At 34.1% G+C, this 16,093-nt stretch overlaps 1 protein-coding gene across 1 annotated transcript in view; it reads left to right on the plus strand.

Moving 5' to 3' along the window:
- The window catches only part of Gr32a (Gustatory receptor 32a), a 93,413-nt gene extending 85,016 nt beyond the window's left edge, over nucleotides 1-8,397 (plus strand). Inside the window, exons 2-4 of the mRNA XM_075294752.1 lie at nucleotides 7,921-7,983; nucleotides 8,040-8,129; nucleotides 8,189-8,397. Of these exons, the coding sequence (XP_075150867.1) occupies nucleotides 7,921-7,983; nucleotides 8,040-8,129; nucleotides 8,189-8,311 (276 nt within the window). The 3' untranslated portion in view covers nucleotides 8,312-8,397. The remainder of the gene's footprint in view (nucleotides 1-7,920; nucleotides 7,984-8,039; nucleotides 8,130-8,188) is intronic.
- Nucleotides 8,398-16,093: the final 7,696 nt, after the last annotated feature.

Consider the following 16,093-nt stretch of genomic DNA (forward strand, 5'->3'; position numbering starts at 1 on the left):
CCTCAGCGTCATCGAAAATTTGGACCATCGGATGGAGGTGTGCCACCGAGGTCACGGCGCCCATTTGGCCGATATTTTGTTCTATACATAATTGAGTAATTCCAATATATCATAATAAAATAAAATTACAATAATTTCCTAAATAGTTTGTGTTTTATTCAAAATCAACATCGGCCCTTGAAATTTTGACCACCCTTTATAATATATAAAATATTTGTAAATTTTTTATATATTATACAGTTTAACGGTGTCAAATCTCTTTTTTTGTTTGTTATTGTTGGTTTATTCTTCAATCATTTTGTTGTCTTTGATAGCTTAACCAACAGAGGAAAAGAATGTTTGTCAAATTTATTTAGGCAAAGCCCTATAGACTGCAAGATGGTTGGATGGACGCACGTTTCGGAATTAGCACATTCCTCAGAATAAATTCAGGCAGTTCACTAAACCCAAAGTGAACCACACTTGAGCCGGCCTTTGCCGAAATAAATTTGTACAAACATAATTATTAGCAAAAAAGGAGTAATAATATCAATGTGTTAACTTTTATGCTTTCAATACAAACAGTAAACTTTCCGCAAAATCGCACACAAAAAATTGCTGTTAACATTTTTTAGCAAAGCCTACTAACCTACAATTTGACTTAGCACGTGTATTTTAACAGGTGCTGACTTAGCACTTTTACACATCATTACCAAACAGAGATAAAAACAGATATTTAATAGATTTTTTTGGTAAACTATGTATTTTTGATTTATCTGTCGATCTGCCTTTTAATCCATATTTTTATAAAAGGTTGACTTAGCACCTTTACACATTAAACTAATGATATATGATTGAAGCAGAATATGTTTGTAAGTATATGTTACAGAAGCAATTATTTTTGGGGCATGATATATGATAACAACGCCAGGTACACCGAAAAAAAGTTAACTATTGTTTACGAAAAATTAACTAAACCATATTAATAATGACCATGATTTGACGCCAAAATTTTTTTTCGTCTACATAAGTTCATGATTTTGTTGTAAATTAATTTATACATTGCATCGTATTTACGTTCATTATTACTACGCTACCCTCATTCAAAATATTACTGCTATCCAGAAAAATGAACAATTTTTTGGGAAAACTATATTAAGAATTGGTTGCAAACAAAATGCTTGTCAGTATAATTTTCAAAAATGTTCATGATTTTCTTATAAATTAATTTATACATTGCATCGTATTTAAGTTCATTATTACTACGCTATGGGAAGAATGTACTCACCCTTATTCAAAATATTACTGCTATCCAGAAAAATGAACAATTTTTTGGGAAAACTATAAGAAATTGGTTGCAAACAAACTGTTTGTCAGTATAATTTTCAAAAAAGTAGATAAATTAAGGCATCAAAGAGACAGCAAGCCTGTATAAAATTAGAATTTTTTCGTACAATACAAGTAAATTTTCTATAACCACTAGTACTTTATTTCAAAAATTATTATTATATTACACAAAACTATGGCTTATGGCAATAAAGGAAATATTTTTATTCGTACGTTGGATGCAGTTACTAGTCGGTAGTTAGTAATTTCTTCTTCAAAAGATTATGTTAATATTCTATATTGGTAGGACTAAACTAATTAATTTCAATTTCCATATTTCCCATGGCATAAGTTGTTATATTCATTGAATTGTTGTCTAATTTCATCGATTTAGCTAGTTTTTGTTGTGTGGTTTTTATACCCTCCACCATAGGATGGGGGTATATTAACTTTGTCATTCCGTTTGTAACACATCGAAATATTGCTCTAAGACCCCATAAAGTATATATATATATATATATATATATATATATATATATATATATATATATATATATATATATATATATATATATATATATATATATATATATATATATATATATATATTTCCATCCAAATTCAATAATGTTGTCTTCCAAAAAAACTATATGTTCTTATGTGAACATATAATATGTTTGGAAACATTTTGAACCCAAAAATATTATATGCTTAGAAGAATTTTCTCCCAAAGAAGACTGTGCTCAAATTTTTTTTCTGCCTAATTGTATATTCCATCACATTTTTCTCACTTTTTCTGTAATACAAACATTTTAGAAGAAATTATTATATTTTATATATATAGCTTGCGGCGCCCACGAGCCGATGCAAACATAAGATTGTTTAACAACATAACATTGTTAAACATACATTTGTTGGCAGCGTGGAGCAGTGGTTGGTCGTCCGCCTTGCGTGACAGGGGACCTGGGTTCGATCCCTGCTTCGACCAACACCATTTTTTTTTTAATATATTCCAGATACGTTCGGAAGTTCCCGAAAAGGTGTTCAGCATTACATACTATTATATTAAATTTTTACTACGAAATTGTAAAGTGTGTCTTATAAAGTCAGAAAAGAAAAGTGCTTGATATAAACGAAATGGACTGAGTTCAAATCAAATATTATTTTTTTATTGCAACAATAAAAATTGTGTAACAAATAAAGGTTTTTGTATACAAGTTTAAAATTTTCGAAGAAATTCAAAAACTCTTACAAAAGAAGAACGTGAAGTCGAGTATATATAAATATTTTTCCATCGAATCCTAAGGTTAACGATAACCATTCAAAAGCACATTATATTTAAATTCTAAACAGTTATTTTAAAACAGCACATAAATTTATTTTGGTGTGAACAATTGTTTGCTAGCATGTTACACCATTAATTTAGAAATACAAATAAATATGAATTTTTATTAACGAATAATTTTGTACTTAATTTAATTCTTAAGGCCGGTATAAATTGGCATTATGACGCAAAATTGCCATGTTTACCCTTTTACTTTTCTTTAATATTTTCTTTTAAAGAAAATAAACTTATTCAATTGTTGTTTTGGATCTTTCCCCACCATGTTATAATACAATTTACCGGAAAAAGTTGTAATGTCATTCTGGTTTTGCCGCTAAAATGAGAAATAATTTTAGCGGCAAAACTCGAACTCAATGCCCACTTTTATTTTCGAAAAAATCCGTCAACTCCTCTTGGACTACTCATTAATAAAGAGGAACTAATCTTTGTTTTTATAGATCTTCAAAGGTCGATACTTTCAATGAAGTCGTGTTGTCGTTATAATTAAGTGATTTGACTTAAAAATGGGTATCATAACATGAAAGAACAAATTTTGGACTAAGGTCAACTTGACTTTAATAATTCAGAAAAATTCTTTAAAATTAATGAAACTGTCTTTAAATTTGTTGCATCTTGACTTTTGACTTCAAAAATAGGATATGTTTTTCAATACTTTATTTTAAAGACATTGTTTACTTGAAACATAGCATAATTTCTACTGGAAGTCTTGTTTTTAACGGACATTTTATAGCATATGAAAAAAAGCGGAAAAATGAAATGTGCCTCTAAGAGAAGCAAATTTCAAGTACACAAAACCCCATTTAAAAGTGAATTGTGTCTTAAAAGCATCCTCACTTGTATTCTCCGCTTCTTTGGTTCGGAATCAATATCAAAATTGTTAAAGTGGAGACACAATCTTTGGAACCGGACATGCTTTTTGTTCAGTGTATAGTGCCCTTTCGTTAGTTTTTATGAAGATCCCTTTAATTACCTTTGTTTGAATATTTTGACTTACTCGTCCTACGTTCCGATTTGTTTTGACGAAACAAAAAAATTGTGCCCGTAATGCGAAAATGATAAACAAAACTCATGCTCTTTTTTTCAAATATATTTTATCTTGGTTCCGAATGAATTTTCTCTCCGAATACTCATTTTAATATTTTAATTTAGCATATACAATTTTTGGCGAAGTCTTATATCACAACATATATATTTTTACTCATAATATGTAAATTTATACTTGTTTATATTGACACATAGTATTTTTCCTATATTTAATGAAATTTTCTTTGTGTATATATATTTGTAATGCGCCAATTGGTTACTTTCATTATTTTACTTCCAGCATACACTTTGTCTCTCTTTGTAAACACATATATGCTTATGGGCTATTTCTAAATTAATATATGTTTGGATATTATATTTACAAACATTTTATGTCCCAAACATAATATGCTCTAACATATTAACATATATGTCCCAAACATATTATGCTAGTTTATGAACATTATATGATTGCACTCAAAAATATTGTATTTAAAAATTTGAGTTCCAAACATATAATGTTTATACCCAAACATATGAAAAACAGTCTTTTTCGTCCGTGTATAGCCCCCATATAAACGGACCCCCAAATTTGGCTTGCGATTGCTCTAAGAGAAGCAAATTTCATCCGATCCGTCTGACATTTTTTACATGGTGTTAGTATATGGTCTCTAACAACCATGCAAAAATTGGTCCACATCGGTCCATAATTATTTATATTTTCTCTTCTGGTACAACAAACTTATGTTTTTTGGTAATAGACAAGATTTTTCTTTTTAATCCCAAAAACGCGTTTTTATGTTCCTGCCTCATGGGCATCATATCTCGTTCTGTTGATATTGTACTTCCTGCCAGTTTTTTGGTATGCTTGAAGACTTCCTGTATTTGTGCTTCATTTTCTAATTCAACCAACACTGCCATCTTTCCGTTACGATCGAAAATTTTGGTTACGGTTTTGATATTCAGTTCAATATCTAGCTGTTGCACCCTCAAAAAAAATCGCTTCTTTAACATATGTTCCAAACATATTTTGCAGGAAGCACATATATTATTGCATACTGCCGAAACATTAATATGTTTGTTTTATGTGAACATATTATATGTTTGGAAGCGTTTTGAGCCAAAAATATTATATGTTTGGAAGAATTTTTCCCAAACACGATTGTGCTCATTCCCTAACATACTCGTAATTTTCACTTCCACGAAATTTTTTAGTTATTGGCATCTTTTTCTGTAATACAAATAATGTTGAAGAAATTATTCACTTTTACAAATTTTTTAAATTGTACCTTTCGCCTGCACAGAGAATCGAACCGAGGACCATACAGTTTGTAAGCCAAGACACTCTCCACTGGGCTACGTAGCTGTTATAGTCACCAGTAGATAATTGATCCAAAATTTATTAGGATCATACTTCCAACGATTTTGCCTTTTGTTACCCATTTTTTTAATACGATTTTAACCACAAGTATGTACCCCACTATGTGGAAACATGTGAAAATCATTCCGGTTCCCAAATCTAATTTGGATTTCCGTCCCATATCTATACTCAGCTATTTGTCTAAGGTTTTCGAAAAGATATTGCACTCTCAGATGTCAGAATATCTTCACCGGGAGTCACTGTTGACTGGTAGGCAGTCTGGGTTTCGCCCGGACCATAGTTGCATCACTGCCCTGGCGGAGGTTTCAGAATCGTTGAGAGGAGATATTGATGACAACAAAGTTGGATTTCTTGTACTTTTGGATCACTCAAAAGCGTTTGATTCTGTTGATCATCAAAATCTGGCCATGAAATTGAGACGTTTCTTTAAATTCTCATCAACCGCATTGGACCTGATTACGTCGTACCTTAAGGACAGGATTCAAACAGTTTATAGTGGAGGCGATAGATCGGGACCTCTACCTGTATATAGGGGTGTACCACAGGGGTCCATTATAGGTCCGTTATTATTCTCACTATATGCCAACGATCTCCCCCTACAATTAGAGCATTGCAAGACTGTCATGTATGCTGATGACGTCCAGGTTTTCCTGAGCGGCAATGTTAGCAGTATCAGGGACACTGTAGAGAGGCTTAACTATGATCTTAACCGTGTATTTAATTGGGCGAAGGCTAACGGATTATTGCTGAACCCTACTAAATCGAAATGCCTTATAATACACAGGAACAAGCATTTCCACCCACATGCGCCGGATATTATTATAAATGGTCAGAAGGTAGATGTTGTCACCAGAGCGAAGAATTTAGGAGTAATTTTCAATAGTTCACTTAGTTGGACAGATCATGTCAATTCTGCTGCGGGCCAGACTTATGCTAGGTTAAAAGCGCTGTGGTTTAGCCATTCCTATACGCCACTGAACATACGAATTCTCTTGGCGAAAACTTTACTAGTACCAGGACTGATTTATTGCTGTGAACTTTTTGCTAATTGTGACTCGGGGAGTCTACGGAGGTTAAATGTTGCCTTCAATAGCATCATCCGTTATGTGTATGGACTGAATAGGCGACAACGGGTCGCACATCTAGCGAATTCTCTGTATGGTTTCAGTTTTCAGACTCTCCTCAATTCAAAGGCTTTGATATTTTTGCAGAAACTTATAGTAAAACGGACACCGGATAACTTGTATTACAAATTGAGATTCGCAATATCAACCAGAGGAAGAAAAATAATACCATTTAGGCGTCGATGTCTTGTTTCCGAATGGCATTTCTTTATCAGTACAATACGTCTTTGGAACACATTACCGAGCAACATACAAAGCATCAGCAACCCCTTTATTTTTAAAAAGCGAATACTACAATTGTATCGGAATTAATTTACATCTATCTTGTCCTTCATAAACTTCTATTTACATACTATCACGTCTTTGCATTTAAATGTTAAATTTTTCTTCGATATTATTATAAATACTAATAACATATTACTTTTCAAAAATTATTTATTATATAAATTATTAATATTTAAAAGAAATGTTTTTCCTCAATTTTTTTTTTATAAAATTTCCCATAATATGAATTATTGTAATCCTAATTAAGATGGATATTATTTCAACTATTGAAATCTGCACTATAATTATAAGACATTGTCTTGCTGTGTAGAAATATACAAATAAATAAATAAAATAAATAAAAAAAAAAATAAAAAATAATTATCGTTTTAAGTTACATTTATATAGCATAGTTTGCAGCGCCCACGAAACATACATTTGTTCGCCACGTGGAGCAGTGGTTAGCATGTCTGCCTTGCATGCAAAGGGTCGTGGGTTCAATCCCTGCTCCGACCGAACACTTTTATTTTTTAATTTACACATTTATACATTTACACATTTATATACAAAATTAAATTTTTATAATGAAACTTCGAAATGTGCGTTATTAAAGATTTATAGTCAGTAACAGTGCTTGCTTTAAACGAAATTGACTGATTTTTGGATAAAATATTATTTTTTATTGCAAAAATAACAATTTTGTAACAAAAAACGGTTTTTGATACAAAACTTTAAAATTTGGAAGGAATTCAAAAACTCTAACAAAAGAAGAACGTGGAGTCGAGTATAAACATACATAAATAAAAAAACATAAATTTATTTGAGCAGTTTTTTACTAGCATTTAACACCATCGCTCTAAAATTCCTTTTATTTTTCTTTAATAATTCATTTTAAAGAAAATAAACTTTTTAAATGTTTTAGCTGTAAAACTCGAACTTAATGCCCGCTGGTGTCCGTCAACTCCTCGTGGACTACTTATTAATAAAGAGGAACTAAACTTTGTTTTTTTACATTTTACTGTGTAATTTTTCACTATTTCCTCCTTATTTCATTTTACTGTGCCCATAATGCCAAAATGATAAACAAAACACATGTCCACACATACATAAAATGCTTCATTCGGTTCCATGGCAATTCTTTTGTCTTTGTCCGGTGATGTTACTTCAGTGCATTTCCACGAAGACACATTGATTTGTTCATTCATCTAAAATGGATGATGAATGAACAAATAACATTATATTTGAAAATATGAGAAATTTATCATCATGATATTTTGGGCATACTATCATATTAGGGCATTGCGTCTTGGTGCAAACATAAATTTTTAAACCCAGAAGGATTCGAAAAAAATCTTTTCCGTTCAGAGCTTACTATAAGCTAGTTTTTCCTGTTTTAGCGATCGCTGTTGCTTTACCTTTGTCATTATTAATACATATTTTAATATTTAATATATTTTATTATATTATATTTTTTTCAGGCAAACTTAACATCTCAGATTCTGGCAAAGGTGTACAAAAAGTCCAAAGAGTACAAAAATATCGTTAGTTTTTTTTTAATCAAAAAGTGCAGTAATCTAATCCAGCTTTTACATTTCAGATAGACAAATTTTTGACAAAGACTATAAAGCAAGAGATGCAATTTACAGCCTATGGATTCTTTATCATCGATAATTCGACTCTGTTCAAGGTTTGTATGGCATACATATTCTGAAGAGACAACTTCCTTATCTATTTCAAATTCAACAGATATTTTCGGCCGTAACAACATACCTGGTTATTTTAATACAGTTCAAACAATTGGAGGAATCAAAGCTGGGTGACGCTGGAACCGTGAACCAACCTACAACATCAGACACTCTTATTAACTAATACTTACAATTGAGAACACTTTATTGGTAAACAGTTTCGAATATAAACTCCACTAAATATACGATATGGCTTGATTTCTTTAATAACTTTTTGGGTATTCATATTCAAGGCCGTAGCCAGAATTTTAATTCGGGGGGGTTCAACTTTAAAAAAAAATATTCATATAATCTCATGTGTAGAAAATTTTATTTATGCAAAGGTATGTATACAATATTTATACCCTTCACCAATACTGTGGTACAGGGTATAATAAGTTTGTGCATTTGTATGTAACGCCAAGAAGGAAAAGTCTGAGACCCATCGTTTAGTATACCGATCGTCTTAGAATTAAATTCTGAGTCGATTTAGCGATGTCCGTCTGTCTGTCTGTCTGTCGGTCTGTCCGTCTGTCTGTCTGTCTGTTGATGTATTTTTGTGTGCAAAGTACAGCTCGCACTTTTAGTCCGATTGTCCTAAAATTTGGTATGGGGTCCTGTTTCGGCTCAAAGACGATCCCTATTGATTTTGGAAAAAATCGGTTCAGATTTAGATATAGCTGCCATATATATTTTTCACCGATCTGGTCATAATTGGCGTGTATATCAACCGATCTTCCTCACATCCAAATATTTTATGAGTCTCGAAAAACTTGCAAAATATCATCCAAATCGGTTCAGATTTAGATATAGCTCCCATATATAGCTTTCGCCCGATTTACACTCCTTTGTCCACAGAGGCCAATTTTTTGCTCCGATTTAGTTGAAATTTTGCACAGGGAGTAAAATTAGCATTATAGCTATGCGTGTCAAATTTGGTGGAAATCGGTTCAGGTTTAGATATAGCTCCCATATATAGCTTTCGCCCGATTTCCACTCATTTGCCCACAGAGGCCAATTTTTTGCTCCGATTTAGTTGAAATTTTGCACAGGGGGTAGAATTAGCATTGTAGCTATGCGTGTCAAATTTGGTTGAAATCGGTTCAGATTTAGATATAGCTCCCATATATAGCTTTCGCCCGATTTACACTCAAATGACCACAGAGGCCAATTTTTTGCTCCGATTTAGTTGAAATTTTGCACAGGGAGTATAATTAGCATTGTAGCTATGCGTGCCAAATTTGGTTGAAATCGGTTCAGATTTAGATATAGCTCCCATATATAGCTTTCGCCCGATTTACACTCATATGACCACAGAGGCCAATTTATTGCTCCGATTTAGTTGAAATTTTGCACAGGGAGTAGAATTAGCATTGTAGCTATGCGTGCCAAATTTGGTTGAAATCGGTTCAGATTTAGATATAGCTCCCATATATATGTTGTTCTGATTTCGACAAAAATGGTCAAAATACCAACATTTTCCTTGTAAAATCGCCACTGCTTAGTGGAAAAGTTGTAAAAATGACTCTAATTTTCCTAAACTTCTAATACATTTATATCGAGCGATAAATCATAAATAAACTTTTGCGAAGTTTTCTTAAAATTGCTCCAGATTTAAATGTTTCCCATATTTTTATACCCTTCACCACTACTGTGGTACAGGGTATAATAAGTTTGTGCATTTGTATGTAACGCCTAGAAGGAAAAGTCTGAGACCCATCGTTTAGTATACCGATCGTCTTAGAATTAAATTCTGAGTCGATTTAGCGATGTCCGTCTGTCTGTCTGTCTGTCCGTCTGTCTGTCTGTTGATGTATTTTTGTGTGCAAAGTACAGCTCGCAGTTTTAGTCCGATTGTCTTAAAATTTGGTATAGGGTCCTGTTTCGGCTCAAAGACGATCCCCATTGATTTTGGAAAAAATCTGTTCAGATTTAGATATAGCTGCCATATATATTTTTCACCGATCTGGTCATAATTGCCGCGTATATCAACCGATCTTTCTCAAATTCCGTACATCCGAATATTTTATGAGTCTCGAAAAACTTGCATCAGCCAAATCGGTTCAGATTTAGATATAGCTTCCATATATAGCTTTCGCCCGATTTACACTCATTTGCCCACAGAGCCCAATTTTTTGCTCCGATTTAGTTGAAATTTTGCACAGGGAGTAGAATTAGCATTATAGCTTTGCGTGTCAAATTTGGTTGAAATCGGTTCAGATTTAGATATAGCTCCCATATATAGCTTTCAACCGATTTACACTCAAATAACCACAGAGGCCAAATTTTTGCTCCGATTTAGTTGAAATTTTGCACAGGGAGTAGAATTAGCATTGTTGCTATGCGTGCCAAATTTGGTTGAAATCGGTTCAGATTTAGATATAGCTCCCATATATAGCATTCGCCCGATTTACACTCATATGACCACAAAGGCCAATTTTTAACTCCGATTTAGTTGAAATTTTGCACAGGGAGTAGAATTAGCATTGTTGCTATGCGTGCCAAATTTGGTTGAAATCGGTTCAGATTTAGATATATCTCCCATATATAGCTTTCGCCCGATTTACACTCATATGACCACAGAGTCCAATTTTTAACTCCAATTTAGTTGAAATTTGGCACAGGAAGTAGAATTAGCATTGTTGCTATGCGTGCCAAATTTGGTTGAAATCGGTTCAGATTTAGATATAGCTCCCATATATATGTTTTTCTGATTTCGACAAAAATGGTCAAAATACCAACATTTTCCTTGTAAAATCGCCACTGCTTACTCGAAAAGTTGTAAAAATGACTCTAATTTTCCTAAACTTCTAATACATATATATCGAGCGATAAATCATAAATAAACTTTTGCGAAGTTTCCTTAAAATTGCTTCAGATTTAAATGTTTCGCATATTTATACCCTTCACCACTACTGTGGTACAGGGTATAATAAGTTTGTGCATTTGTATGTAACGCCAAGAAGGAAAAGTCTGAGACCCATCGTTTAGTATACCGATCGTCTTAGAATTAAATTCTGAGTCGATTTAGCGATGTCCGTCTGTCTGTCTGTCCGTCTGTCTGTCTGTTGATGTATTTTTGTGTGCAAAGTACAGCTCGCACTTTTAATCCGATTGTCCTAAAATTTGGTATGGGGTCCTGTTTCGGCTCAAAGACGATCCCTATTGATTTTGGAAAAAATCGGTTCAGATTTAGATATAGCTGCCATATATATTTTTCACCGATCTGGTCATAATTGGCGTGTATATCAACCGATCTTCCTCAAATTCCGTACATCCAAATATTTTATGAGTCCCGAAAAACTTGCAAAATATCATCCAAATCGGTTCAGATTTAGATATAGCTCCCATATATAGCTTTCGCCCGATTTACACTCCTTTGTCCACAGAGACCAATTTTTTGCTCCGATTTAGTTGAAATTTTGCACAGGGAGTAGAATTAGCATTATAGCTATGCGTGTCAAATTTGGTAGAAATCGGTTCAGATTTAGATATAGCTCCCATATATAGCTTTCGCCCGATTTACACTCATTTGCCCACAGAGGCCAATTTTTGCTCCGATTTAGTTGAAATTTTGCACAGGGAGTAGAATTAGCATTGTAGCTATGCGTGTCAAATTTGGTTGAAATCGGTTCAGATTTAGATATAGATCCCATATATAGCTTTCGCCCGATTTACACTCAAATGACCACAGAGGCCAATTTTTTGCTCCGATTTAGTTGAAATTTTGCACAGGGGGTAGAATTAGCATTGTAGCTATGCGTGTCAAATTTGGTTGAAATCGGTTCAGATTTAGATATAGCTCCCATATATAGCTTTCGCCCGATTTACACTCAAATGACCACAGAGGCCAATTTTTTGCTCCGATTTAGTTGAAATTTTGCACAGGGAGTATAATTAGCATTGTAGCTATGCGTGCCAAATTTGGTTGAAATCGGTTCAGATTTAGATATAGCTCGCATATATAGCTTTCGCCCGATTTACACTCATATGACCACAGAGGCCAATTTTTTGCTCCGATTTAGTTGAAATTTTGCACAGGGAGTAGAATTAGCATTGTAGCTAAGCGTGCCAAATTTGGTTGAAATCGGTTCAGATTTAGATATAGCTCCCATTTATATGTTTTTCTGATTTCGACAAAAATGGTCAAAATACCAACATTTTCCTTGTAAAATCGCCACTGCTTAGTGGAAAAGTTGTAAAAATGACTCTAATTTTCCTAAACTTTTAATACATATATATCGAGCGATAAATCATAAATAAACTTTTGCGAAGTTTTCTTAAAATTGCTCCAGATTTAAATGTTTCCCATATTTTTATACCCTTCACCACTACTGTGGTACAGGGTATAATAAGTTTGTGCATTTGTATGTAACGCCAAGAAGGAAAAGTCTGAGACCCATCGTTTAGTATACCGATGGTCTTAGAATTAAATTCTGAGTCGATTTAGGGATGTCCGTCTGTCCGTCTGTCTGTCTCTCTGTTGATGTATTTTTGTGTGCAAAGTACAGCTCGCACTTTTAGTCCGATTGTCCTAAAATTTGGTATGGGGTCCTGTTTCGGCTCAAAGACGATCCCTATTGATTTTGGAAAAAATCGGTTCAGATTTAGATATAGCTGCCATATATATTTTTCACCGATCTGGTCATAATTGGCGTGTATATCAACCGATCTTCCTCAAATTCCGTACATCCAAATATTTTATGAGTCTCGAAAAACTTGCAAAATATCAGCCAAATCGGTTCAGATTTAGATATAGGTTCCATATATAGCTTTCGCCCGATTTACACTCATTTGCCCACAGAGCCCAATTTTTTGCTCCGATTTAGTTGAAATTTTGCACAGGGAGTAGAATTAGCATTATAGCTATGCGTGTCAAATTTGGTGGAAATCGGTTCAGATTTAGATATAGCTCCCATATATAGCTTTCGCCCGATTTACACTCATTTGCCCACAGCGGCCAATTTTTCGCTCCGATTTAGTTGAAATTTTGCACAGGGAGTAGAATTAGCATTGTAGCTATGCGTGTCAAATTTGGTTGAAATCGGTTCAGATTTAGATATAGCTCCCATATATAGCTTTCGCCCGATGTACACTCAAATGACCACAGAGGCCAATTTTTGGCTCCGATTTAGTTGAAATTTTACACAGGGGGTAGAATTAGCATTGTAGCTATGCGTGTCAAATTTGGTTGAAATCGGTTCAGATTTAGATATAGCTCCCATATATAGCTTTCGCCCGATTTACACTCAAATGACCACAGAGGCCAATTTTTTGCTCCGATTTAGTTGAAATTTTGCACAGGGAGTATAATTAGCATTGTAGCTATGCGTGCCAAATTTGGTTGAAATCGGTTCATATTTAGATATAGCTCCCATATATAGCTTTCGCCCGATTTACACTCATATGACCACAGAGGCCAATTTTTTGCTCCGATTTAGTTGAAATTTCGCACAGGGAGTATAATTAGCATTGTAGCTATGCGTGCCAAATTTGGTTGAAATCGGTTCAGATTTAGATATAGCTCCCATATATAGCTTTCGCCCGATTTACACTCAAATGACCACAGAGGCCAATTTTTTGCTCCGATTTAGTTGAAATTTTGCACAGGGAGTAGAATTAGCATTGTAGCTATGCGTGCCAAATTTGGTTGAAATCGGTTCAGATTTAGATATAGCTCCCATATATATGTTTTTCTGATTTCGACAAAAATGGTCAAAATACCAACATTTTCCTTGTAAAATCGGCACTGCTTAGTGGAAAAGTTGTAAAAATGACTCTAATTTTCCTAAACTTTTAATACATATATATCGAGCGATAAATCATAAATAAACTTTTGCGAAGTTTTCTTAAAATTGCTCCAGATTTAAATGTTTCCCATATTTTTATACCCTTCACCACTACTGTGGTACAGGGTATAATAAGTTTGTGCATTTGTATGTAACGCCAAGAAGGAAAAGTCTGAGACCGATCGTTTAGTATACCGATCGTCTTAGAATTAAATTCTGAGTCGATTTAGCGATGTCCGTCTGTCTGTCCGTCTGTCTGTCTGTTGATGTATTTTTGTGTGCAAAGTACAGCTCGCAGTGTATATCAATTGCCTATATAGCTTTCGCCCGATTTACACTCAAATGACCACAGAGGCCAATTTTTTGCTCCGATATAGTTGAAATTTTGCACAGGGGGTAGAATTAGCATTGTAGCTATGCGTGTCAAATTTGGTTGAAATCGGTTCAGATTTAGATATAGCTCCCATATATAGCTTTCGCCCGATTTACACTCAAATGACCACAGAGACCAATTTTTTGCTCCGATTTAGTTGAAATTTTGCACAGGGAGTATAATTAGCATTGTAGCTATGCGTGCCAAATTTAGTTGAAATCGGTTCAGATTTAGATATAGCTCCCATATATAGCTTTCGCCCGATTTACACTCATATGACAACAGAGGCCAATTTTTTGCTCCGATTTAGTTGAAGTTTTGCACAGGGAGTAGAATTAGCATTGTAGCTATGCGTGCCAAATTTGGTTGAAATCGGTTCAGATTTAGATATAGCTCCCATATATATGTTTTTCTGATTTCGACAAAAATGGTCAAAATACCAACATTTTCCTTGTAAAATCGCCACTGCTTAGTGGAAAAGTTGTAAAAATGACTCTAATTTTCCTAAACCTCTAATACATATATATCAAGCGATAAATCATAAATAAACTTTTGCGAAGTTTCCTTAAAATTGCTCCAGATTTAAATGTTTCCCATATTTTTATACCCTTCACCACTACTGTGGTACAGGGTATTATAAGTTTGTGCATTTGTATGTAACGCCAAGAAGGAAAAGTCTGAGACCCATCATTTAGTATACCGATCGCCTTAGAATTAAATTCTGAGTCGATTTAGCGATGTCCGTCTGTCTGTCCGTCTGTCTGTCTGTTGATGTATTTTTGTGTGCAAAGTACAGCTCGCAGTGTATATCAATTGCCTATACAGCTTTCGCCCGATTTACACTCAAATGACCACAGAGGCCAATTTTTTGCTCCGATATAGTTGAAATTTTGCACAGGGGGTAGAATTAGCATTGTAGCTATGCGTGTCAAATTTGGTTGAAATCGGTTCAGATTTAGATATAGCTCCCATATATAGCTTTCGCCCGATTTACACTCATTTGCCCACAGCGGCCAATTTTTCGCTCCGATGTAGTTGAAATTTTGCACAGGGAGTAGAATTAGCATTGTAGCTATGCGTGTCAAATTTGGTTGAAATCGGTTCAGATTTAGATATAGCTCCCATATATAGCTTTCGCCCGATTTACACTCAAATGACCACAGAGGCCAATTTTTTGCTCCGATTTAGTTGAAATTATGCACAGGGATTATACTTAGCATTGTAGCTTTGCGTGCCAAATTTGGTTGACACGCATAGCTGCCAAATTTGGTTGAAATCGGTTCAGATTTAGATATAGCTCCCATATATAGCTTTCGCCCGATTTACACTCAAATGACCACAGAGGCCAATTTTTAACTCCGATTTAGTTGAAATTTTGCACAGGGGGTAGAATTAGCATTCTAGCTATGCGTGTCAAATTTGGTTGAAATCGGTTCAGATTTAGATATAGCTCCCATATATAGCTTTCGCCCGATTTACACTCAAATGACCACAGAGGCCAATTTTTTGCTCCGATTTAGTTGAAATTTTGCACAGGGAGTAGAATTAGCATTGTAGCTATGCGTGTCAAATTTGGTTGAAATCGGTTCAGATTTAGATATAGCTCCCATATATAGCTTTCGCCCGATTTACACTCAAATGACCACAGAGGCCAATTTTTTGCTCCGATTTAGTTGAAATTTTGCACAGGGGGTAGAATTAGCATTCTAGCTATGCGTGTCAAATTTGGTTGAAATCGGTTCAGATTTAGATATAGCTCCCATAT

The sequence above is a fragment of the Haematobia irritans genome, chromosome 2 (genome assembly GCF_050003625.1).
Source record: "Haematobia irritans isolate KBUSLIRL chromosome 2, ASM5000362v1, whole genome shotgun sequence".
In the NCBI taxonomy this organism is placed as follows: domain Eukaryota; kingdom Metazoa; phylum Arthropoda; class Insecta; order Diptera; family Muscidae; genus Haematobia; species Haematobia irritans.